This window comes from Triticum urartu, chromosome 2 (assembly GCF_003073215.2).
Source record: "Triticum urartu cultivar G1812 chromosome 2, Tu2.1, whole genome shotgun sequence".
In the NCBI taxonomy this organism is placed as follows: domain Eukaryota; kingdom Viridiplantae; phylum Streptophyta; class Magnoliopsida; order Poales; family Poaceae; genus Triticum; species Triticum urartu.
Genome location: NC_053023.1, coordinates 179,322,187 through 179,349,728, shown reverse-complemented (window position 1 = coordinate 179,349,728; position 27,542 = coordinate 179,322,187). Strand labels below are relative to the sequence as shown.

Genomic DNA, 27,542 nt, shown 5'->3' with positions numbered 1-27,542 from the left:
GCCCCCGGGGCATGTGGCCCCACCCGGTGGACCCCCGGGACCCTTCCGGTGGTCCCGGTACAATATCGGTGACCCCGAAACTTGTCCCGATGGCCGAAATAGCACTTCCTATATATAAATCTTTACCTCCGGACCATTCCGGAACTCCTCGTGACGTCCGGGATCTCATCTGGGACTCCGAACAACTTTCGGGTTACCGCATACTAATATCTCTATAACCCTAGCGTCACCGAACCTTAAGTGTGTAGACCCTACGGGTTCGGGAGACATGCAGACATGACCGAGTTGACTCTCCGGTCAATAACCAACAGCGGGATCTGGATACCCATGTTGGCTCCCACATGTTCCACGATGATCTCATCGGATGAACCACGATGTCAAGGACTTAATCAATCCCGTATGCAATTCCCTTTGTCTAGCGGTATGATACTTGCCCGAGATTCGATCGTCGGTATCCCGATACCTTGTTCAATCTCGTTACCGGCAAGTCTCTTTACTCGTTCCGTAACACATCATCCCGTGATCAAATCCTTGATCACATTGTGCACATTATGATGATGTCCTACCGAGTGGGCCCAGAGATACCTCTCCGTTTACACAAAGTGACAAATCCCAGTCTTGATTCGTGCCAACCCAACAGACACTTTCAGAGATACCCGTAGTGCACCTTTATAGTCACCCAGTTATGTTGTGACGTTTGGTACACCCAAAGCACTCCTACGGTATCCGGGAGTTGCACAATCTCATGGTCTAAGGAAATGATACTTGACATTAGAAAAGCTTTAGCATACGAACTACACGATCTTTGTGCTAGGCTTAGGATTGGGTCTTGTCCATCACATCATTCTCCTAATGATGTGATCCCGTTATCAACAACATCCAATGTCCATGGTCAGGAAACCGTAACCATCTATTGATCAACGAGCTAGTCAACTAGAGGCTTACTAGGGACATGGTGTTGTCTATGTATCCACACATGTATCTGAGTTTCCTATCAATACAATTCTAGCATGGATAATAAACGATTATCATGATCAAGGAAATATAATAATAACCAATTTATTATTGCCTCTAGGGCATATTTCCAACAGAAGAGGCATTGCCTGTGAAGACCGTGTCTTCCAATTTCCCATTCGGATAATACTTCGCTTTCAACACTCTCGCACATAAGCTGGTTGGCCTAGTAAGAAGTTTCCATGCTTGACGTGATAACAAAGCCTGGTTGAAAAGGCGAAGGTCACGGAAGCCCACCCCTCCTTTTGACTTCGGTTGGAGTAGATGATCCCAACCTTTCCAATGCACCTTTCTCTTGCCCTCCGCTGAACCCCAATAGAAGTTTCGAATCATCCTAGTCAGATCGTCACATAATGAGTACGGCAATTTAAATACCCCCATAACATATGTAGGCAGGGAGAGGGCAACCGACTTGATCAAAGTTTCCCTACATGGCTGGGCCAGATGTCCATCCCCCCACTGGATCAATCTCTTTGTCAAGCTAGTTTGCAAGTTTTGAAAACAGCCCTTAGACATACGTCCCTCTGGAGTTGGGAGACCCAGGTACCTCTCCTCAAACACTGTACTTGTCACTTGCAGCGTAGAACGAACCTGATTCTGCACTGAATCCGGGCATGTTGAGCCAAAAAAGAGCGAGCATTTGTTAAAATTTAGGCTCTGGCCCGTAGCAGTGTTGTACACGTCCAAAGCTTGTTTCACCTCCAATGCTTGCTCCTGTGAAGCTTTAAAGAACAGGAGAGTATCATCTGCAAAAAGGATATGAGAAACCCCGGGCGCTCTCCTACAGATTCTAATTTGAGTTATTGCATTTGATACAACTCGCTGCCTTAAAATTGCGGAAAGACCATCAGCCACAAACAAAAATAGGAATGGTGATAAAGGGTCACCTTGCCAAAGCCCACGCGACGGTGAAAATGAATCCAAAAGGGTCCCACTTAATTTAACAGAGTATCTAACCGATGTGACACATGACATTATCCAGTCCACCCATCGGTCCAAGAAGCCCATTTTTTGCATCACTCGCTTCAAGCAAACCCAATCCACTCTATCATAGGCCTTTGAGAGATCAAGCTTATACGCACAGAAGCTCTTTGAGGGGTCTTTTTCTTGCTTGATGTAATGAATGCACTCAAATGCCACCAAGGCATTGTCAGTTATCATTCTCCCTGGTATGAAGGCACTCTGCTCCGGACAAATAATATCATCCAACAATGGCCGCAACCGGTTAACCAAACACTTGGAAATCACCTTATAGGTGACATTGCAAAGGCTTATTGGCCTGTAATCCGGCATACTGACAGGGTTAGCAATCTTAGGGTGACAGATGTGGAGTTCACGCCTTCTGGCATGATACCTGTACGAAAAAACTCTCTAACCGCAGCTAACACACTGTCCTTCAAGAAACTCCAATTCCTCTGAAAAAAACGAGCCGGAAACCCATCCGGGCCCGGAGCCTTCAAGGGTGCCAATTTGAAACATCGCATCCGATATCTCTTTATCACTGAAAGGTGCACATAGCCTTCTGTTATCCTCATCAGAAATCAAAGGTTCAACAAGATTTATGACATGACTTGGGTCAATGCTCGGGTCAGCCTTGAATATGTTATGAAAATAATCATTGTCTATAACCTCCATAGCTGAAAAGTCCGAGTGCACGACTCCTATACTATCCATCAGCTCACGGATTTTATTTTTTCTAGCCCTCCATATTGCTTTGCTCTGAAAATATTTAGTGTTCCTGTCACCCTCCTTTAGCCATGTAATCCTCGATCTCTGAAGCCACATCATTTCCTCCTGATAAAGTAACTCATTCATCTTATCAGTTATACTCCTAATGTCCTGCCTGTCAGCATTCATATTCATCAACTCCTCCAAGTGTGACCGAGACTTGGCAAGCTCCTTTGTAACATTACCAAACTTCTTCCCCCATGACCTTAGAGCTGACATTGTTTTCGTTAGAGCTTGCTGTAGGTCTGCCATGTTGCCAATAGCACCAACCGAATCCCACGCGACCTTCACAACTTCTGGTAGTGAGGGATCTCTCTCCCAGAACAGTTCATATCGCCGTCCCCCCTCCAACTACCCTTTGCTGATCAGGTTTCCCCCTTAGAACTAGCGCCACGTGATCAGAACATGGCGATGGCACATGTTGGACCGAAGCGTAGGCGAACATATTCCTCCAGGAGTTTGTTGCCACAGCTCTATCCAGCCCACGAACATTGGATTGTCCACCATGTTTATTATCATAAGTGAAAGGGATTCCGGTAAAGCCGAGATCAATTAGTCCACACACCTCCAAGGTATCACGGAATGCTACCATCTGTGGCTCAGCTCTTGGAGTTACTGACATGTGCTCAAAGCTCCAAAGTGCTTCATTGAAGTCCCCAATTACTAACCAGGGAAGGTCATTTATATTTTTTAGACTTCTGATCTTCGTCCACATAATATGTCTATTTTCAGTCCTCGGTTCACCGTATACACAGGTGATCCTCCATTGCTCACCATCCTCTTGCAACTTAACAGTAGCATCAATAAATCTTTCATCCTTGTCCAATATATCCACAATGCAAGATTCATGCCAAAAGAACGCCAAACCTCAGCTCATTCCATTACTATCCACACCTTCAAACCCCTTCAAACCTAACCTGCCACGTAATCTTCTCATCTTCCTCTCCTTCTGCCTTGTCTCACATAAGAACACAAAGGTCGGGGAATGCGACTGAGCCAAAGTCGCTAACTCATGAACTGTCCGGGTATTCCCCCCTCCCCGGCAGTTCCAACTTATGAAATTCATTGGGACCGGCAGTCCTCACTGATGGAGACCGCCAAAAGGTTCATGTCAGTATCAACTTCACTACCTTCTTCTCCTTGTTTCCTTCTCTTAACTATTGGCAATTTTCCTGGTGTATTACTTCCCAACTCTGCACTCTCCTCACCTCCTGAAGTCGCTCCATTTTCAAGCAGCAGCACAGCATTTGAGACCTTGCCCAAGAGGTTAGGCACAGGTTGTCCTCTCACATTTAGAGAGCCATCTTCAGACACGAGCCTTTTACGAATTCTGCTCCCATCATCCTTAGCCATCGAAGCACTATACTGTTCGGCCACATTATGTGCATTGGCCGTACTGACCCTCCTCTCTTGATCATATGTATTATTCATCTCCACTACTCCAGGTCCCCTGCCATTGCTACCTCCTCTCCTACCTCCTTGCCCTCTGCCTCCCGAGGCATTACTACCTCCTCTACCCCCTGCTCTCCCACCTCTACTTGTAGCAGCACCTCCTGCTCCTGGATCATTGTTCCAATGCAAAAAATCTCCCCAATCACAGGAGCCTGGGTCATGTATTCCATCTCCGCACTCTTCCACCACATGCCCCATACATCCATAGAATAAGCAGAAATCATGGAGCTTCTCATAGCTGATGGGATACTTCTTCCTCTCCTTTAATGTTATAGGAACAAATCTGACCAAGGGTTTGTTTACATTCATAAACACTCGCACCCGTAAATAACTTGAAGGATTTATCCTTCCCTCATTCACCATAACAATAAACGGTGGCTCACCCACCTTCTTTGCCACTTTTTCTGCTAATTCCTTCTTCCTCGTAAGTCAATTCGGCAGCCCTTTAATTCTTGCCCATAGCGGATACATGTTCAGGGAGTATTCAGCCACATTCGTGAATCCGTCATACTCAACCAAAACAACCGGGTCTCTACGAAATTGCCAAGGGCCTCCCTCCATTACTCGCTTCCAATCCCTCAAGCAGTGACATTGCGCCAGAAACAGGTTTGGTCCTTTAATGTTGAAGGTAACGCCTTGCGCACATGCCCACGCGTTCCTCATTGCGTTCAAGAGCGCCGAGTGGCTAAAGGGCCTCAAGGTATGAACCCTAAACAAGGCAAGCCATCTCACGTCCCCAATCAATTCCTCAACCTCCCCCGAGAGATCCAAATCCTCTTCTTCCTCTCCATGCAGCTTTAGACCTTCAAACGCGTCCTCCAGGTACTGATCCGGGCCAAAGTGATCCCAGCCACTAACCTCTTCCTTTCCGTGATCCTCCATGTCCTGATCTCCCGTCACGCCACCTTGCTTTGGATCAGGCGGGCCAGAAGATCCTCCCGATTCTGCACCTCCATCAACAGTCGCTTCCTTCATCTTCAACTTCTCTGCATCTCCTTCCTTCATCTCTCCATCGCCATCAAACTGATCGGGCGCCGCCATGCAGCACCGAGAGTGTCAGCCGCACGCACCCTTCGTGCGTCAGATCGCCCGGAACAATCGCCGATTGGTATTAGGTATCACGTGGACTCCTACGGCGCCGTCGGAGGAAAAGGTGGAACCCTAGGGGAAAATATCTGGGTCATATATTAATGGTATAAACTCTCATCTAAACTACTCCCCTTACATTATGGGACGAAGAGAGTAGCCTATTAAAACGTCTTATATTTTTGAACGAAGGTACTAGATAAGTAATAACTATGTCTCATCCAACTACTATACCATTGGATTTTACGTCGAGAGTTGTGGGGATTTCTTATATATATTTCTGTTTGGTTAATTAATAAATAATATAAGAATTAGATGTGGCTTTGCTAATTCTCATTAGCAAATTCATAAAAAAAGTCTGCAGAAGGAATCCATGGGATTTTTATTTTTTTGAACACCGCACGCCGATATTTGAACCCCTTTCTATTGCGAAAAGGCCACGAACTCACTGATGGCCACAGGGACGCCAGGCGTAGAACATCCCGGCCTGCAGCGCCACACGATGCACACATTATTATTTTTCTACGGGTCATACACGACATGCACGGACATACTCTAGCGATCCATCTCCCCTTCGTTTCCGCATGGACAAATTAAATTTTGCTCATGGTTCCTTCCGCGCGTGGCTGATGGAGACAACTAAACAAGAAAACTGACCGCTACTTACAAAAATCTGGGAGCGTACGTCAGGTCGTCAGCTAATGCGAGCAAGATTGGTTCTACGGACTCCATCCACAAGACCACAACTCTCATGCATGCATTGCGTGCAACAAACTTTGAGTCGATTGATACTACTAATTATCATTCCGCATAAATTCTAGGTTTTCGTTGGATTGAAGGATTCCTATAGGGTCTTGCAATCCCTTAGACTACCCATAAGACTAGCCACAATGTGAGTAACTTCAGCAGTAACTTTGAGTTCAACTCAGCAAATTTGCTTATGTGACAATGAGTTAATGAAGAGAGAGGTAGTTGTAGTAACTTAGATAGTTACTGTAACATCACATGTTCCAATGCAATATGAGTCTATAACCTAATAAATGAATCTTTGCATGTTACCACATTTAAATTACTACTCACTATGAAGATAGTAACATAGTCTAGAGATATGTGTATGTTACTATCCAATAAAAGTAACATAAGTACTAGTAACATCACACATATCTAGATTAAATAAATGATGTGGCATTTAATAAATGAAAAAAAGATGACAGTAGTAACATAGTTTGTTGCTACTACTAGTATGTCACACATATCAAGACAAGATGTGTCTATAATTTAATAAATAAAGTGCTTCATATTACCACATATATATTACTCACCACTATAGAGGTAGTAATATAGATTAGTAACATGGGCATGTTACTAGTCTATATTACTACCCATTATAGCTAGTCTTAAATTTGATGCGGCAGTTGTTTAAATCCTTGGATCAAAAGGACCAGACCCCTACATTTATGAGATCGTCCTAATCCTACACTCTATGAAGAGGTTGGACCTTTATTTTTTGCATATCAATGAGGGTAGGGTATCACCAACGACGATCCATAAATTTTCTCTGGCATCCGTTCGTGGGTAGGTGGATCAGTCCGCGGACACGGATGCGAAAGACCGACATCAAACGCTGGCCGCATACATTGCAAACTTTTTTTCAACAAACCGGATGAAATTCATGTCAGCACGGCCGAATTTCATACAAACCGGACGAAAACGGTTACATTTTGGACAAAATTTAATTAAAAAGGTAAAACTATGTGCATGTGCAATCATGCGGAGCTCCACTCTCACGACATGGATACACTATATTAGTCTACGATCGGCCGAGGCATATTCTTCCCCAGTATCTACCCTATGTCCGGCTACACCGCTCATCGAAGTGGCAAAGAGGGTGCTCCAGCCGGAGGGGAAGATGTTTTCGTGGAGCCCAGACGGATGTGCCCAGGATGGTCTGAGATAAAGACCGGATAGGTCACCAGCGGTGGCCTCCACGGGATAGAAGCAACGACATCCTCCCGTGTTCTATTTCTCCTCGATGATGGCGGCGGACACAAACGTGCGGGCTGCCACCTCGTCGACATCCACGTAGCCGGCTTCTTTCTTTGTCTGCATGGTGTAGCTACGCGCGCGTCGACCACGGATGGCGTGGGCGCAGACACTGGAGGCGCGGTACGACGCGGCGGCGTCGACGGTAGCGACGATGCGCGTGCCGCCGTGCTCCCCGCCATGTCGGCCTGGAGCAGCTCGCCACTCCTCCGTGAGCTGGCTTGGAACGGCGAGCTGCTCCGTCGGTCTTGTAGGTGGAGCAGCGAGCTGCCTCTCACGTATCCGGCGGGCTCGACGGGCCACCCAGCCGTCTTTTATGCCGGAGAACTGCTCTTCCGACTCGTCGGATGCCATCGAAAGAATGAAGAAAATGGTGAGAGATGGGGAGCGGTGGAACGGTGCGATTCTTACCCGGCGTTTGGCCTCGTTTAAACAGAAGGCGGACGGGAAGAGCCTACTCGGCGCTGCGTTTAATGTCAGCCCGCTCGTGAACGTACATGTGGCCGGAGTTGGTTTCTCGACTTCCACGCGACTTTAATGAAGATGTTTGAATGCGACGAGGAGGCGCGTTCAGCCAGGTGTGCAGCGAGCGGCGCCCTCGGTTGACGCACCGCTTCAATAGCAGAGGCACTGAAAGGTCGTGTCCGCCCTGAGATACAATCAATGTGGCTGACCTCCTTTTCTCATAAAGTCTCTAGAAGCACCTGCTGTTAATTTATAACCCACTTCTGTTGTTTCTATGTAAACTATGCAAAAATATATTATTTAAAATCTTACCGCCCACTACATCATCATATTGTACATTTTCTTATCGTGTGGTTGATCTGGTTCAATTGTCTTTTTTGAAAATAATTAATGCAATAGTAGCTTAGCCATGCACACGCGTATTTTTACTAGTCGCGTACGTAGTCTTGGAAACTACTCCTTCCGTTCGGAATTACTTGTCATAGAAATGAATGTATCTAAATGTATTTTAGCTCAGATACATCCATTTTCGAGACAAATAATTCTGAACGAGTAGCTAATTAATGCACGAGGCGTGCATGCATGAGCTAATTACTTCATGCTCATTCGTGTGCATTTGAATGTACGCATGAAATTAGGTTTCCCCGACATTTGAACGAAAACTGATCGATATACACACAGTTTGTGCTAAAAAGAGAGCACGTCCATTCGACGGGCACACTCGTGTATGTGCAGTCCGCACAGGCGTAGCAACCTGAATTGAACGTAAAAAAGCCAAATTGAAAACAGAATACAATATTCAGAAAAATAAAACAGAATATACACACAGTTTTTCGTTTCCTTTTTGCGGGAAGAATAGTGTTGTTTCTTCTGACGGGAATCATTCAAGTTGTTTTTGTTCTGGCAACATATATGCACTGCTATCTATGATTCCCAAAATGGAATTAGCTTTTTCCTTTTGGGTGGGTCTTCGGGCTTCGACGTTTAGAGCATCTTCAATACATAATATAAATGCAAAAATAACTAATTTTTGCATCACTGAGGTAAAAAAAAAATCCCTTTTCAATATATGATGTAGATGAAAAAAAATACATTTTCGCCACCTGAAGATGTAAAATACAACACCTTGAGTTGCAAATTTACATCTTCACCTACACGAGATGTAAAAATGACAGTGGCGCACCAACTGCCCAACTGCCTTCATTTCGCTTTTGCCCACCCGACCCTCGGCCGCCCATCGCCGCCGCCACCGCCGCCTGCCCACCTCCGATCCCGCCGCGACTCCGCTCGCCTGTCGCTCGTCGGAGTAGCGACGACTGCCCCCCTCCCCCCGGTCGTCGATTCGATTTCGGCCGCCGCTTCGAATCGAAGCTTCGCTGGAGGTTCGGCTGCCGTAATGGCTTCCACGGCGCGGTCGTGGACGGGTTGAGCTTGTTCCTAGCCTCGATCCACCGCCGGAGGTAGGGGAGGGGCACCACGCCGCCCGCCTCCATCGTTTTTCCCGCCACATGAAGTCGGCCGCCCCTCCAACGCTCTTCCGCCGCCCCTACGCCGCTTATCCTCCTCTCTTCGCCTCGAATCACCGCTCCTCTGTCGTTGCACCGCCGCCGTCCTGCCGCCCTGATCCGCGTCGCCACCATCCTGATTCACCACCCCGCCGCCCCGACGTTGCCTCATCGCCGCTGCCTCGACGTTGCCCCGTCGCCGCCGCCCCGAATCGCGTTGTGCTGCCGCCGCCCACTAGTTTTACATCTCCATTTTGCATCATTTTATTGGAGTTGCTCTTTTACAACTCCAATATACATCATCTATTGGAGTTGTCTCTTTTTTGGAGATGTAAAAAGAAGTTCTTGGTGATGTAAATTTTTACATCTCTAAATTTGCATCTTCTATTGGAGATGCTCTTATGTTAACAACCATGCACACACTTAATATTACGTGCATGATACTATTAGTTTTACGTCCCCTATTTACATGACGTAAAATTATAAACGTAAAAACATAGAGTAAAATATACATAAAACATATTTTGTGTGGTTTTATGATTTATATCTTGGTTTTCTTATGCCAATTTTGTGTAATGAATCAATATGAAACTTACTATTTGTATACCAAACGTAATTTTTAATACAATGACATAAGAGTACATCATATGCGAAATAACTTATTCTGCATCATGTGTGATGAATAACATTACTATTTATATATAATTCCACAATATAGTGCATATTAGGGGTTTTAAGTCAAACATGTCTATATTCTATAGGAAAAAAACATCCACATTACAAAAATAGTATCAAAGGTACCATTAAATTCATCATGAAGTGTATTTCTATTTTTTTTAATTTAGTGTTCTATATGCTTGTGCCTGATAGTTTATTCTGTAAACTTGGCCCAACGTAGACATGTTTGACTTTTGAGCAAACTAATATGCGCTACACTGTGGAATGGAGGGAGTATATAACAAATCTCTTTTCAACAAGTGACTATTCATATTGATCATTGATTCACCCATGATTTAAAGTAGTTGGCTTTGTTGAGCAATGATTTCTATGAATAGGTATATCAACCTACATGTATCATTGACCTGCATATACATAAAATCTTCTATATATGCGAATTGCAATTTATCTATAGCATAAGACCATAGGGTGGCATATCTACGGAATAGTGCAGATGCTTTCTCTTGGTCATATAACTACACACATTTTTTCTGCTACATGATTTCCCCGAAGTATTAGATCCCATTGGGTTAACATGTAAATAGTTGTGTTTTATACAAGAAGGGCTTACGCATAAATCAAGTGGTTTATCCATTGGTTAACCAGCAGACCTTTCACGCAACAGGAAAGAGGTGCCAACATCAAAAGCAAACTTTTAGCGAATTAGACGGGCCATTAAATCTTAATCACTTAAATAAGCAAAACACCGACACAAGGTCCAATGAAGACCCGCCACTTGCATGGGTTATTTTTATCTATATGTGGTTATGTCATATTTATAGCACGTTACGGTACCACTTCCATAACTTATGGTGTGTGTTGGACGGTTAGGGGGGAGGAGAGCGGTATTCTAGCCCAATAGCTCGGAGACGAGTCTGGTTTTAGTAAAGACATGCCCAATGTTGGATAATTATCATGAGCATTTTTCCAGGCTTTTAAGGCCCAATACGAATAAGGGCTGGATATTTTTTTTGAAAGAATTTCTAAGTTAGTTAGGGGCGTCTTTGGGCCGACTGACTAATCAACAATCCTAGGCAATATCGTAGAACTATTCTTTCCATGTGATTAATTACTTCAGTTACCGAATGAATGCAAGATTTAGAACAACTGGTCGAATATTTCCATATATCAAATTCGTATGATCTTCTACACACACATTAAAGGCACGTCTATGCCAAAGATAAATGTGGTTCTTGAGATATTGTTAATTAATGATTTTGCATAGAGATATCCTAATGAAAAAAACTTCTAGGCTGTCATTGACACCAACAATTATGTTTGTAGATTGCCCCTTCCCCAAGATTCGGCAGTGCTTCATGTTTGCAACAAACCTCGCTACCATGTCAATGAAACACCAAGTAATTCAATCCATAACAAGATAAATTTTTAATCCTCTATAACAACACTACAAAATTTAAATACTAGAAAATAACCAGCACAAACATCTTTCCAAGCTTTTAGGCCCAAAACGAATAAGGGACAAGTATTTACCAAAAGAATTCCCAAATTAATCCGAGGCATCTTCGGCCCAGTATCTAGTCAGTGATCCTAGGAAATACAATATAACTAATTCTAAAAAAGGAAATACCACAGGACATCTTTTCCTTGCATGTGATTAATTACCCCAGTTACAGAATGAATGCAGAACAATTGACCAAATATTCCCTATATCAAAAATGGATGTAAAGTTTAGATCATCTGGGAAATATTGTCTACATCAAATTCAAATAGTCTTCTACATGAACATTAAAGGCACATCTATACCAAATATATAGATGGTTTCTAAGAGATCATTAATGATTTTGCATAGAGAATTCGTAATGGAAGAAACTATCAAGTAGTCACTGACCCAACAATTTTATTTGTAGGTTACCCTTCCTAAAGACCAACCATTGTTTCATGTGTGCTCACAAACTAAGATCATGAGACGCCAAATAATTAAATTGTAACAAGATAACATTTTAAACCTATAAAACGACATAAAATTTAAATACTAGAATATAAACATCACATGCATATTTTTAGGCTTTGAAGGCCCAATAAGAATAAGGGCCAAATATTCTCAAAAAATCCCCAATTTAACCCGATGCATCTTCGGCCCACCGACTTGTCAATGATCCTCGTCAACATCGTAGAACTATTTTTCCAACATCGTAGAACTATTTTTCCTTGCATGCGATTAATTACTGCATCTACCGAATGAATGCAAGGTTTAGAACAGTTGACCAAATATTTCCCTATATCAAATTCATATAATCACCAACATTAAAGTCACATCTATACCAAAAATAGATGTGGTTCTTAAGAAATTGCTAACGATTTTGGGTAGAGATATAGTAACGGAAGAAACTTCCAAGCTGTCATTGACCCATTTTTTTGTGTGTAGGTTGCCCTTCCTGAAGACTCTCCATTGCTTCGTGTGTGCTCACAAACCAAGTTCATGAGACACCAAGCAATTAAATTTGTAGCAAGATAACATTTTAAACATATAAAACAACATAAACTTTAATACTAGAAAATAAACATCACAAAAAAATTTCCACGATTTGAAGACGCAATAAGAAAGGGCCAAATATTCTCAAAAGAATTCCCATGTTAACCCGAGGCATCTTCGGCCCACTGACTAGTCATCGATCCCCATCAACATCGCAAAGCTATATTTCCTTGCATGCGATTAATTACTCCAACTACTGAACGAATGCAATGTTTAGAACAGTTGGCCAAATATTTTCGTACATCAAATTCGTATAATCACGAACATTGAAGGCACGTCTATACCAAAGATAGAGATGGTTCTTAAGAGACCGCTAACGATTTTGCATAGAGATACCGTAACGGAAGAAACTTCCAGGTTGTCATTGACCCAAGAATTTTATTTGTAGGTTGCCCTTCCAGAAGACTCTCCATTGCTCCATGTGTTCTCACAAACCAAATTCACGAGAAACCAAGTAATTAAATCCTAAACCTATAAAACAACATAAAATTTAAATACTAGAAAATAAACATCACAAACATATTTCTAGGATTTGAAGGCCCAATAAGAATAAGGACTAAATATTCTCAAAATCATCCCCAAGTTAACCCGAGGCATCTTCGGCCCACCAACTAGTCAACAATCCTTGTCAACATCGTAGAGTTTTTCTTCCTTGCATGCGATAAATTACTCCAGCCACTGATTGAATGCAAGGTTAGAATAGTTGGCCAAATATTTCCCTACATCAATTTTGTATAATCGCGAACATTAAAGGCACATCTATATCAAAGATAGAGGTGATTCTTAAGAGATTGCTAATGATTTTGCATAGAGATATCGGGTAATGGAATAAACTTCCAAGCTGTCATTGACCCAACAATTTTGTTTGTAGGCTGCCCTTCTTGACGACTCTCCGTTGCTTCATGTGTGCTCACAAAGCAAGTTCACGAGACACTAAGTAATTAAATCTTAAACCTATAAAATAACATAAAATTAATACTACAAAATAAACATCACAAACATATTTTTCTAGGCTTTGAAGGCCCAATAAAAATAAGGGCCAAATATTCTAAAAAGAATTCCCAAGTTAACCCGAGGCATCTTCGTCCCACTGACTAGTCATCGATCCCCATCAACATCGCAGAGCTATATTTCCTTGCATGCGATTAATTACTCCTACTAGTGAATGAATGCAAGGTTTAGAATAGTTGGCCAAATATTTCCCTATATCAAATTCGTATAAACACGAACATTAAAGGCACATCTATGCCAAAGATAGAGGTGGTTCTTAAGAGATTGCTAACGCTTTTGCATACAGATGTTGTAGCGAAAGAAACTTCCAGACTGTCATTACCCCCAGCAGTTTCAAGGTTACCCCTTCATGAAGATTTGCCATTGCTTCCCGTGTTCAACATGATTTAACCTCACCGATCATGTTCATGTTCATGATACACCAAAGCAATTATATCCATAAAAGATAAAATTTTAACCTCGAAAATAACATAAATCTAAAATACTAGAAAATAAACACCACAAACATCTTTCGAGACTTTCAAGGACCAATGTGAATAAGGGTGGAATATTTCTAAAAAAATATTAGTCAATGACTCTCGGCAATATCATATATAGCCATTCCCTTACTAAGTCAATGCATTGCTAAGAACATCTGACTAAATATTTGCCAATAATCAAATTCGCATAGTCTTCTAGATAAACATAAACGTTACATCTTCACCGAAAATAGAGGTGGTAACGTATTCGCAAAAAGAAGAAGAAAATAGAGGTGGTAACCGAAGAAACTGCCAGGCTACCATTGACGACCCCGGCAATTATGTTTGTAGATTGCCCCTTCGCGAAGATTCGCCATGGCTTCATATCCGCGACATGGGAAACCATATTCATGCAACACCAAGTAACCAAACCCATACTGAGGATAAAAAATTGAAACCTCTAATAAAACAACATATATAAAATCTAAAGAATCCAGGAAGCAAAAAGCTTCTCTATAAACAATTGCGTGTGGGAATTTCTGTTTGTTGCATGTTGATCACACATCTCAAGGACGTACGTACGTGCGCGCACTATTCGCCCACTTGGTGCCGATTCCAACCACTCTGTTCGCGCGACAAGGACGGCACACAGGCGAGACGGAACCACGCCCGTAGAGTACTTACAAATACAAATGTACAACGGCAGCACAGCAGGTACGTAGCACTACTCGATGCAAAAAAAAAAAAGCACGTAGCACTACGTTCGAGTCTGGATGAATATGCATGGCGCATGCGTGGATCAACGTCGCGAATCTAAAAGCACGGGCGTGCCGTCCTCGTCACGCTGAGCCGCGCGCAGCCGCAGGCCACGCGAAAAGTATAAAAATGAAAAGACCGTTTCTTTCCATGTAAGCTGCTGCCAGGTGGGCCGCACCAGGCACCATGGCGGGCCGTCCGCGCGGTGGGGGCCGCGTGCCGCTGTCTCGACCGGCGCGCCGCGACGAAGCCCGCCCGCCCGCCCGCCCGCACGACGTGTCTCCGGCTGCCCTAGTGGTGGCAGGAAACGATTCTTTTTCCGTGCGTGCGTGACGGGGGAAACCGATGGCTTGGCGCTCCGGTGGCGTGCGTGCATGGGCTTTGTTTTGCGAGACGAGATGCGCTCGCCGGGCCACCGCCCCGCCCCGCATCGCACTCCTCCACTCGTTCACGTACCTCGCCGGGCCGGGGCACGAGGACAAGGCGAGCGGACCCCGCCGCGCACCGGCGTTGGTGATTTTGTTCCGTTCCCCGTCCTTCCCTCCTCACGTCCCTTCCCCTCCTTCGCCCGCCGCCGCGCGCGGCCCCGGCCTATAGATTCCCGCCCACGCGCACGTACCGGCGTGTACGCACCTGCTAGTTAACGGCGGATTGTACGTAGTTCCGTTCACGCCTGGCTGTATCGTCGTGCACGTACGTACCTACGTACGTAGGCAGTAGGTACGTGGTGCGGTAGAAGAGCAAGGGGCCGGCATTATTTGTTTGATTAGACTATAGACGAGGGACCTCCGGCGGCGTCCCTAATCTCTACTGGCAGTACGAGTATATATTAATAATCAGGAAACACCAGAGGGGAGGTCGTTCTCGTCGTGTTATTTTACCGCCGTTCACGCTGGACCAAGATTGGATCGGGGATCAGGAGCGAGCGAACGAACCAACCAACGTGCATGCATGGAGCACGTTTTGCTCCGTTTGACCTTCCTTCATCAACAAGATCCCACGACATATATATCGATAAAAAATCATAGGTTTGTGTCATTTTTGTCTGTTTTCAACTTCCACCTAACATCAGTTAGCTTTAGCCTGGATAAAAGTTGCATCCTTACGTAAGCACCGATATATATATGTTTTATAAATGCGACAAATTCTAGACGGTTTTTGTACGATGCAGCACATCAAACCGTCCATTGTAGAGCAAAATTGGATAGCACCGTTCAATCCTCCATGAAGTTCGGCTGGCAACTGTCGTCCGCACAGTAGTTTCAATATTCTTTTTTGTACTACAAATGGTAATACGTACTGTACTACAGAAGCACGTAGTACTCTGTATTATTATATGTATATAAGTATATGCAAGGGTATGGATGAGAAATGGAGAAAGCTTGTATGGTGGCGTATAGCATGGTGGGAGGGTGGGAGGTGAGTCCGAGGCGTTTCGTGTACACGTAGCGAGAGCAATCCAGACGCTGGGTACTACTACTACTTTTCTGCGACACGCTTTAAAAGCCTCCTCCTCCTCGCGTCGCCTCGCCCCTCCTCCCCCCTCCGCTCGCTCGCTCGCCATATTTCCCTGCGCCCCCACGATTCCCACGCCTCCCCAAAACCCCCCCTCGGGCCGCCCCGCCCCCCCGCACCGCCGGCCTAGGGTTCCGGCCATGTCCTCGTCGGGGCCGCCGAACCCCATCGCGCCCGCGCACGCCACTGTCCTCACCGGCACCCCCATGTCGGTGCAGCCGCAGCCCAAGCCGCCCCCGCCGCCGCAGCAGCCGTCCGGCTCCGCCGCGCCGCCGCCGTCCCAGCAGACGCAGACGCAGCACCAACAGCAGCAGCAGCAGCAGGGCCCTCCGCCCGCTTCGCTCCAGCAGCGGCCCAGGATCTGCTTCAACGCGCACTGCAAGGACCCCAAATCCGAGGGCCCGCGCCGCCGCGGCTGGCGCCTCCGCTCCGGCGACTACGCCGAGCTCTGCGACCGATGCTAGTACGTACGGTAACCCTTCTCTAATCGAATCTCCTGCCCCTCCCTCCCTCCGCCCCAATCGCGCCCGCTCGATTCGTGCGCCCGGGGAGAGCGAGCTCGCTCCCTCCCTCCGCCCCCACGGAGGCGGATTCGCCTATGGCGCACACCGGATCTACGTGGAGTGATCGCTACGTCGGCGCGATTTCGGCGGATACGCGGGGGTTTTCTGTAAAGTTGGTGGTTTCCGGGAGCGCTTTGACTTGCGTACGACGACTCCTGGTGCCTGATGCATGCATGCATGTGTGTTTTCTGTTTTCTGTGAGCAGTGGTTCGTTCGAGCATGGGACCTTCTGCGAGACCTTCCACTCGGAGGTGGCCGGATGGAGGAAATGCGAAGCGTGCGGGAAGGTGTGTACGCCTGCATGCCGCTGATTCTCTAGCCTTTATGGCTCTACTCGTGATTTGTGCTTGCTGATTGATCCGTCTCTGTATTTCGGTTCTTGCTGGGCAGAGGCTACATTGTGGGTGCATCGTCTCAGTCCATGCGTATGCGCTGCTCGACGCTGGCGGAGTTGACTGCATCCTATGTGCTCGCAAGTCCTATGCGGCAATGGTATGGCATCAATTTTTTCACTCTTGCGTAAGAATTTACTATTATTGGGCTGATGGTAACGAGGACACTATCTTATGAAATATGTTGTCTCTGTTTTGCATACCGGCACTTTAAGCTGGTGAACTCTGATCAATTTGCATGTGCAGAGATTTTACAAATTTGCATTTGGATGGTTTGCAGAATGGTTTCACTTGCACTCTAGTTATGCTCACCTCCTTTTTTCTAGTGTACATTCGAACTGAAAACATCCATCATTCATAGCTGTACTCTAGCTATGCTGTTTTGTTGCCAGCATTAGTTAGGTGCAACCCTGATGTTATCTGTCTGAAGCCCAGTTTCTACTTTTCGCATGCCATTTACCATAGCTGGCAATTGATTTATGTGAAGGATGTCTCTATTAGGCATTGAAGTGTTTATATTTGCTGAAGCTGCTGGAGCTTTGCAATTTTCTTGTGTTCTGTGAAGTTCACATTCTAACCCTTGTTGATGCTAATTGTTTCTTATGCTTGTTAGGCACCAAGTCAGATGTGGTCAACTCCTACTGTGCATATGCCTCAAAATGTTGCTGACAGAAAAGACAGTTATGTAAAGAGTTGGAGACCTCCTACGGGCCAGATTTCAAGTCAGTGGCGACAGAATCACCAGCTGTGGAACATGTCCACTATACAATCGGACTTGCAGCAACGTCTAGCTTATGAGTTTGATAGGCCAAGTGGCAGTGAAAAATTACCTCCAGGGCGCACTTTTATTCATGCCCAGGAAAAGAAATCTGATGACATGCATGACAGACCAACAACACCTGCCGGCATGGGCCAGATTATAAGGGACAGATATGCCAATGGGCTCGGACAGCAGACAAGCATGGATCCGACACACTCCTCTACGCCCTACCAGAGAGAAGGACCAAATCCAAATAGCCTTCATGATCCTAGTCACCATGTAGGAGAAAGCGACCCTTTGTCTTCAAGGAAAGGGATAATTTCAGATGGTGGTTCTACTGTATCTACTGGCTTTAAGCTTGATTCACATCATCCATCCATTCTAAAGGATGATGCGGCGTCAACCCTGCCGACAATGGGTGGCTACACTATCACTAATTATCCACCGGTACCTGGACGAAGCGACCATCTCAGAATCATACCTAATAATCCGCAACAACCACCCACCACGGTGCCCCTCTCAGTAGTGCAAAAACAGTTCTATTCCCATAGTGTCATTGAGCCCAACTACCAAGCGCAATTCCGTAATGGAAAGCCCAGAATGGATCCAAAGGCGAGATCAGAATTACTTCCCCGCTACTGGCCTAGAATAACAGATAAAGAGCTACAGCACTTATCGGGAGAGTATCCAAAAAACTCTACGTATCTTCATGAGCAATTTCCTCTTAGACAATATATTCCTCTCTATTCTAGTAATTAATAATAACATAAGCTCATTTTTTTTAATAATGACATCTTGAATTATATCAAAATTATTTTTTTAAAGACTTCTTATCTATATGTAAGTGTCTCCTTAACACTCCTACAGTTCGAATTCTGTTATTACTCCTTTGTTCGAGAAAATGTTAAGTGCCAGTGATGCTGGTCGAATTGGTCGTTTGGTGTTGCCAAAGAAATGTGCTGAGGTAAGTTGATTCACTATGTCATTCTTAATTATACCTTCGTTAATTTGTAGATTCTCCATGATTAAATTATGTTAAGGCTACTGTCCATGGAAATTTTCTTTCACTGTTGCTTACTTATTCTGTATGTATGGTAATGATCCTGGAAAATACAAAGATCCCGGGCTTCAAGGAGATCGTTTTTAAAGAATTCGGAAAACACATTTTGGAGTTCCAAAAATCTTTGATTTTTCTTCACAAGTGCATGTGGATGTTCACTATGCACTTGTAGAATTTCATGAAGAAATATGATTAGTTGTGTTCTACACCTAGATCTATTGATGTAATATTTTTCTATTATATAGATCAACAGAGTCTTTTTGCAGCGCACAAATTAAAAAGGACACATCTACATGTACACGAGGCCTGTTTCCAAAATCTTTTGTAACTTCTACTCCCTTCGTTCCTAAATATAAGACATTTTGGTAGTTCAAATTGATTTAACTACCCAAACGTCTTATATTTAGGAACGGAGGGAGCAGTTATGATTTTTTATATTTTTGAAAAATCTGGACTTGACATGATCCATTCTTTTCCTGTCACTTGGTTTGCTAACTAATCTTGAACCATATTATTTTTGTCAGTAATCCAATGAGCTAGATTAACCTGATATGTGACTAAGTTCTGTAGAATGGTGGTATCAGCAACTAATCTTCTTCCCAGATGTTTTAAATACAAGTAGAGTTTGCTGGAGAAAACATGTTTGAATTTTGAAGCCTTAGTATAATAGGATATGTATGGATTTTGTATACTACTCCCTCCATTCCTAAATATAAGTCTTTCTAGAGATTTCAATATGGACTACATACGGATGTATATAGACATATTTTAGAGTGTAGATTCATTCATTTTGCTCCGTAGGTAGTCCATATTGGAATCTCTAGAAATACTTGTATTTAGGAGCAGAGGGAGTAGGTGTTTTAGTTCTTAGAAGAGAACCACCCTCATGTAAAATCATTTTGTATAGGCATACTTCCCTCCAATCTCTCAGCCAGAAGGACTTCCCTTAAAAGTTCAGGATGCCAGTGGTAAGGAATGGGTGTTCCAGTTCCGTTTCTGGCCCAATAATAACAGCAGGATGTATGTATTGGAGGGTGTCACACCTTGCATTCAGTCGATGCACTTACAAGCGGGCGATACAGGTAGATATTCTGTCTTAAAAACATGCAATGCACTAGATGTCGAATATATTAGCTTAATATAAAACCTAAGAGTAATAGCGTTACTTAGCATGGGTATAACAAATTAGTACCCCATTAGGTTTTTTCCTTGTACCATGATATCACACAGTACACATCTTGTACAGATAGAAATACCATGATCTGGCAATGTTTCTTATCCACTAGATTGGGGCATGTGATTGTAATTCGTTGCTATATCCTGTTTGCTGTTCTATTACATTAATGCTACCTTTCTTAATAATATTACCTTTCCTGATCTTATATTTGAATTGTTGGTGTCTTGATTTACATATCTTTCTCCATATCATATGTAAATTTCCCTTATTCAACCTTCAATTTTTGTCGAAGGTCATCATCCAGTCTCAAACTCTAATACCGTGTAAAATGCACCCTCGAGCTCGTAAAGACCATCCACCCCTTGGGTCCATCCAAAGCTGTTTGTGCTGATTTGAATGTCACATGCGTACATCAAACAATTAACAGAAAAAAATGCAGGGATTCTCATGTCAGTCTTCTCCATCTCCTCTCGCGTCTTCTTTACTACGTCTCTTTTCACCCTATTTCTCAGGGCCACCAGTATCTAGACTCCCTATTCATGGCCTCTCCACCCTCACACCAGCACCCTCCACCATGTCCGTTGTCCTTCTCATCATTGTGTCATGTTATGCTCTTGCCGTAGTTGCACTGCATCCATATCACAGCTGTACAGCACAGCCTCCACATTTTGTCCACGACAGACACTGTTTCTGATGACACCTAAGAGATGTGGATCACTACAACAACTAGAATGGCTTGATAGGGCTAGGTTGACACAATGTAGGTCGCACATCCATTATATGACATCCGGGTTAATAAGATTGATAGACTACTCATATCAACAAGGAGTTCCTTATTTTCTGGGTGTCCATCGGCAAAGAACCTCAAAGTTAAGTGTGCTTGGCTTGGAGTAATTTGAGGGTGGGTGACTGACTGGGAAGTTGATTCTGGGTGTGCACAAGTGAGGACAAAATGCGCAGGAAAGACCATAGTTACCTGATTCGCAATTCGCTCGGTTCACAATTTGAATTCGCGATTCGGAATTAGCCATATCTACCGAGTCGGATTCGGCGGGGGGTACACATCTCAGATTCACGAACGTAGAAGGGGTTTGCAAACCCGGCAATTACGATTCGCCGCCTCTAGTATAGTGTATTTTTCTTTTATATGGAGACGTACACGCTAGGTGGGCCACATCTGATCCATGTACGTAACAAAAGAACAGCCCATTAAGCCCACTAGAGAATGGAAACCCAATATAAAAGAACAGCCCATTAAGCCCACTAGAGAATGGAAACGCAATATGCTGGCTTTAGGTCGAGACTTCCTAGCGATCCCAGCCGCCACACACACAGCACGCACACATCTTCTACCTCATGGCTTCAGGCATGCATCTCTCCTTTGTTCTTATTCTAGCACGTCTCTCCCTTCGCGCTCGTGCTCTGGCGGATGTAGGAGACGAATGAGGAGAAAACTTGACCGATTAGGGTTCGGCGAATCGGGCACCGATTTCCGTTAGAACCGACTGAGTTTGAACTCCGATCTGGGTTGTTAGATCTAGATTGGAGTTCGAGGCCTCTCCCAGCGAATCTGGTAACTACGGGAAAGACTCATGTAGGTCTGTGGGGCCAGTCTAGATCCTAGGTGGTAGCCAGGCGTAGCGGCCTTATACCCAGTAGCCAGTCCAGGGATCATTACACATTATGTGGCTATGTTGGAGCGGCAGCTTCAAAGCAGGCCTTGAGAGGAAGGAGGGCCACCATGTTAGTGAAGACCGCCACTATCAATGACAACCACTCTGGAATGGGCAGAAAGGGGTAAAGTCAATGGTCTTAAGAATTTGAGATTGTTTCGAAACATTGTTATGTTGAAAAGGATTTGGGCAATATCTGAAGGCTGCAATGGTCTTTTTCCCTTCTCATTTGAGGTTCACTTATTTTATTTTAATTTTTTCTTAAGAAAGTGGTCATGTGTTTTGCTGATAACTCATCCCATTTAATATTGTTCAGTAAGTTTCAGCCGAATAGATCCAGAAGGGAAGCTGGTCATGGGATTCAGAAAGACAAAGACTCAAGAACAGGTACGGTGTTACTTAAGTATGTTGTGTTGTGGCTTCCCTGGAGGATAGCTCTAAAATTCAATCTTTTGTTACAGTTCATGCAGCTTGTATATTGCTATTTGCTTGAACGATGGTCGAATGCAGATTCAATTGTGTTCTTTTGTTTGCTTAATGCCTGATGAAGTATTATCATATACATGCATAGGGCATGTCTCCGTTCTTGACAATTTAGATGTTCTGCTGCATCCTGTTGTACCGTCAAGTCTTAAGATCTCCTGTTCATATGCTAGATCTTTTGATATCATAACTATGCTGGCTATTGACAAAATAATTGCTGGAATAGTTTGTTTGACTATAAGTTTATATGTTGATCAGATATTCCGTCAGGAGGAACCAACAAAGCCTGCAAATGCTGCACCAAATCTTCCAGATGTGAATGTTAATGTCAGTGCTCCAGATTCTAGTCCGAACTCTTCGTTAGCGCGACCAAATAAAGTCAACACAGAGAACAAAGACTCTAGCCCTGTGGAACAAGCTGCCTCTAAAATAGACAAAGGTGGAGTAGCACAGAAAGAAGGGCCGGGAACTGTTCGCACATCCCCCGGACCTGTGAAGAGAAAAGCAACTTCTATCGGTCCAAAGATTAAACGGTTCCGGATCGATAACGAGGAATCCATGGAATTAAAGATAACATGGGAGGAGGCTCAAGAATTGCTTCGCCCTCCCCTGAAGGCCCCTTCGGTTGTTATTGTTGATGGCCATGAGTTTGAGGAATATGAGGTATGTCATTCTTCTCAAATATCACTTGTGGTCTTTCGTCTGTTCCGGAAAAAAAACTTGTGGTCTTCTGATAAATAGTACTCCCTCCGATCCAAAAAAAATGTCACACTTTTGAACTAGTTTTGAACTAAGGTTATTTCAAAACTGCGACACTCTTTTTGGATCAGAGGGAGTAGTACATATGTTTATTCTGATATTTTATTTTGTGGCACATAGCTTACCAGTGAACTTGTATTATTACATGATTTATTTTCTCTTATGTACTTGTTATGAAAAGACTAAAACTTACATGTTTTTCGCAGGAGCCACCAGTACTTGGGAGGAAGACATATTTTGTGACTGACCAATCAGGGTAATGTTTTCAGAATGATTTTTCTTGGCATGTGCATTTGACATGTGTGTAGAGATGGAACAAATGAGGCCTCCTTTTCTTATTGAAATGAATGCTTAATTCAACAGTCTGCTCAACATATTTATCTACTTACCTTTTTCTGTCAGTGAGTTCCTTGCTGTGCTCTAGCCTCTAGGTTTTAGTTGCAACAACATGTAATAATTGACCTTTGTGTTCCTATCTGGGAGTGGTGGAATGCCAGTGCCAAAACCTAGGCTGCCATATATCAATTTAACTCCTATGGAGTTCTATCTGTAAGATTTCCCGCATTGTTAACTTCTGCTTGCTTCTTATAGTTTATTTATTTTATCAGTGAGAATCATCAGTGGGCTCAGTGTGAGGATTGTTCCAAATGGCGGAAACTGCCAGTAGACGCCCTTTTACCCTCTAAGTGGACCTGTTCCGACAATAAATGGGATCCTGAAAGGTGACATACTGTTCTGTGTTGGCTGGTTATTTCGTTATCATCGTACATTTTTATCTAGTTTCACTCGTATTGTTTATTATGATTAGCTAACAGTACAATACTGTACTAGTTACTGGTACAATGATGAACCATCTTTACAAATTACAATTATCTAGTCCTCAAAAATAGCAAATCATGTTTAGGAAAAAAAAGTTACCTTTCAAGTGGACATGCTGTAAAAGACATGTTTTTTTGAGGTTGAGAACTAGTATTCTTATTTTCCTGATATGTTCTCGTGGGGAACAACAATCATGTATCTGATCTACATGCCATCAAAATATGAGGAAAGAACCCCAGACAGAGACACTGATATTCTTGACATTGTGCAACTTACGGTAAACTTCATAAGGAAAATACTTATCCCTCAAACAAGTCCTCGCTGGGCACAGATGGGCCTTTTTCGTGCTAGTGCTAGAGAATGCCACATGTATTTGCTATGTAGTGTGCCAAATTGAAGCATATCTATTTTTACTGAAAGCTACAGAACACCATGGAGAAATTGTGTTACGACACAAGTGGCTGAAATCTCTTACCCAACTGGATGTTCATAAACTTCTTTATTATTGAGCTCAACAATAGTACTCCCTCTGTTCACTTTTATATGACCTTGAAGACATTTCAGACAATGTGCAAAACAGCCTATTTTGAGTTGTCTGAAACGGCTTACAAAAGTGAACGGAGGGAGTAACTATCTTGCCACCGAGGGGAGAATGATTTGCTCCTACTTATATTTTAGCTGTTGAGCTGATTGTTGTTTTTGTTTCTAGGATGACCTGTGTCTCTCCACAAGAGGCAAGCATGGAGGAACTTGCAGAACTGATTCCTATAAAAGCAGGTATGGTGGCCTGGAAAGATTTAGGCATGGTTATGCAGAAGTTGAATTTTATTACTCCCTACTAAAGTTGTACTAAAGCAGTAACAATTAATATGGATCGGAGGGAGTAGCAGTTATTTCCAAGTAGAAATGCCAAAGATGAATTACAGAGGGATATTTCTTTTAGATATCCACTATAACAACAAATGAACAACCGAAGGTGTAAAGGAGAACCAATCAAATGTGTACCATTACAAGATGTGCCATAGACATAGCGTAGTCTTAGGTTATGTATGGTTGCGAGCTACAATTTGCCATGGCTAACCCTAACCTCCAATTGTGGATTGCCACATGTTCTCAGCCGTATAGCCCATATAGTATACATCATAGACATAACTTTTTGTCAACTTTTGCCACATTGCCTGAGGTTAGTTGTGGCCTGGACCTTGAACCAAAGTACATGTTAACTAAAATCAGCACGCTGGTTTGCTCAGTTATGTTGGGATTTAGACGATGCTCTTTTTATTGTATTAATAATTTCAAGACTCGCTAGAATCATGTTCAGTGGATGTTTAGGTAATGCATCCTCTAAGTTATCCCTGTTTGCACAAAGACATTGTGATTATCTTGTGTTTGAAACTCTTGTTGAAGAATAGTATGTTGGAGGTAACACTGTACCGTTATGTAATGGCTACTACATATAATGATAGCTTTTGCTTAATTGACATTGCAGGTGCTGCAAAAAAGGCTAAACTTAGGATGGATACTGACAGTATCGATGTTTCGGATGGGTTGGACACTCTGGCAAACCTTGCTATTCTTGGTGAGGGTGAATCTCTTCCTTCCCAGCCAACTACAAAGCATCCCCGACATCGCCCTGGCTGCTCGTGCATTGTCTGCATTCAGCCTCCTAGTGGGAAGGGACCAAAGCACAAGCAGACATGCACCTGCAATGTATGTATGACGGTGCGCCGTCGTTTTAGGACACTGATGCTTCGGCGTGAGAAGCGCGCGTCTGAGAAAGAATTGGAGGAGCCGCCTCGAAAGAAAGAGCAAGGCCAGTCGAGCGAGTCTCCACAAGACCCGCTGCCGGCTAGCACCAGTCCTACTAGCACTCCCCAGAAGGTGAACGGAAATGGTGATGACGTGGAAGAAGCCGTGGAGCATAGCATGGCATCCTCTCCTATGAAGAACCAGATTGACCTGAACATCCAGCCTGAACGGGAAGACGAGCAGTCACCAAAATCAGATGCGGTCGGTGCAATGAGACTTGCGCGAGAGAACGCAGCCTAGTGCGGCTCACCGTAGTGGCGAAAGTGGTGATAGATAACAGCAGATTGGAAACTGTCTATACCAATGGAGATATGCGGCGCCTGGAGTTGTAGTGTAGGTGTTATTACATTTTCCATACAAAAGGATCTAGCTAGTTTCCTTCCTGTTGCGGGGGACATATTTCCCAGTGTTGATGCTATATCGTGTATACCATAGATCAGTCGGTTGGTGCTGTAGGCAGGCCCCGTTGTAGGTATTGCCTACCCTGTATGTATGTGTATTGTAAGAGCAGCGCTCTTCGGCACCATGTCAGCGGCATAATTTATTCATGTATCGACTCAACCATCCCCAACTAGTATGTGCTTCTAATGTCGATAACAAACACTATAGTTCTGTGGAGCTTTTGCGGTGGGTGGGTCGGGGGGTGGGGGGCAGTGTCTGCTTTAAACCCTCGTTTGTTCGTGGACGCAATCTTGGCCTGAAATTGTTTGGACACATGCATATGATTGCTGTGGATGCCGAGAGAGAAGAAAAATAAATAAAGAGAAAATGTAGTCCCGGACATGGTGGGCTGTTCGGACACCCTCGACGTCTTCATTTTCTTCTGACATATATGAGCTGGATTTGAGGGTTTGCCAACATGGTTTTTCCCTTGTCTCTCATGTCCGACATGTTTGTATGGACATATGGGGTTTCATTTTCTTCTCACGTATATAGGTTGGATTTGAGGGTTTGCGAGCAACATGGGTTTTCCCTTGTCTCATGTCCAGACATGTTTGTATGGACATATGGGAAGGATTTGAGGTCCCCAGTTGAAGATGCTCTAAAACTGGCGTTCTATATCTAGAGAACTCATGAACTTTGTATGGAGATGAAGTGTTGTTGCTTCGGTTGACAAAGAGGCATATTTGTGCCAAGAGAGAATGTTCATGCTGGGTCGACGAGGATGTCGGTTTCTTTGAGTGAGGTGTACGTGACATCCCCGTTTAATAGAAATGATAGACTACTCATGGCAACAAGGTGCATCTTATTTTTTGGGAGCCCATTCGAAAGTAACTCAAAGTTAAGCGTGCTTGATTTGAAGCAATTTGACGATGGGTGACCGATCGGGAAGTTGATAATAAAAATGTGCAGAAAAGACTAGTGTTGATTTATGGGACCAGTCTAGATCCTAGTTGTTAGCATGTGCAACAACCAAGAACCGATAAATGAACCGATGGGTTTAGCTGGGGAGTTATACAAGTTAAGCGCTATTTCCTCTCAAACTTAGCTACTCGTTGACTGATAGTAAAGATGTGCAGAAAAGACTAGTGTTGATTTATGAGACCAGTCTAGATCCTAGTTGCTAGCATGTGCAACAGCCAAGAACCGATAAATGAACCAGTGATTTTGGCTGGGGAGTTATACAAGTTAAGCGCTATTTCCTCTCAAACTTAGCTTACTCGTTGACCGAATCCTACTATCTATGAAAAAAATCGATAGCTTCATGTAGACTGAACTTGTATCCGGAGCATGTCTGATCCTTGGAGGCGACTGATTTTGCTAACCTAGCAGAGTTGGCAGCATTGTAAGGCTACAGCATTG

General features: G+C 43.8%; 1 protein-coding gene across 2 annotated transcripts; it reads left to right on the top strand.

Moving 5' to 3' along the window:
* The first annotated feature begins 16,262 nt into the window (after positions 1-16,262).
* On the top strand, positions 16,263-26,313 carry LOC125536632 (B3 domain-containing protein Os07g0563300-like). Of its 2 annotated transcripts, none has more exons than XM_048699885.1 (12): positions 16,263-16,707; positions 17,013-17,094; positions 17,198-17,299; positions 17,813-18,660; positions 18,827-18,923; positions 19,927-20,101; positions 22,186-22,256; positions 22,611-23,015; positions 23,318-23,367; positions 23,720-23,833; positions 24,640-24,707; positions 25,420-26,313. In XM_048699885.1, exons 1-12 carry the CDS (start codon positions 16,385-16,387, stop codon positions 25,977-25,979), a joined length of 2,895 nt encoding a protein of 964 aa, XP_048555842.1. In that variant the 5' UTR covers positions 16,263-16,384; the 3' UTR covers positions 25,980-26,313. The 2 variants fall into 2 exon arrangements, with proteins under 2 accessions (XP_048555842.1, XP_048555843.1); XM_048699886.1 differs by having other exon boundaries at positions 16,264-16,707; positions 17,813-18,642.
* Positions 26,314-27,542: the final 1,229 nt, after the last annotated feature.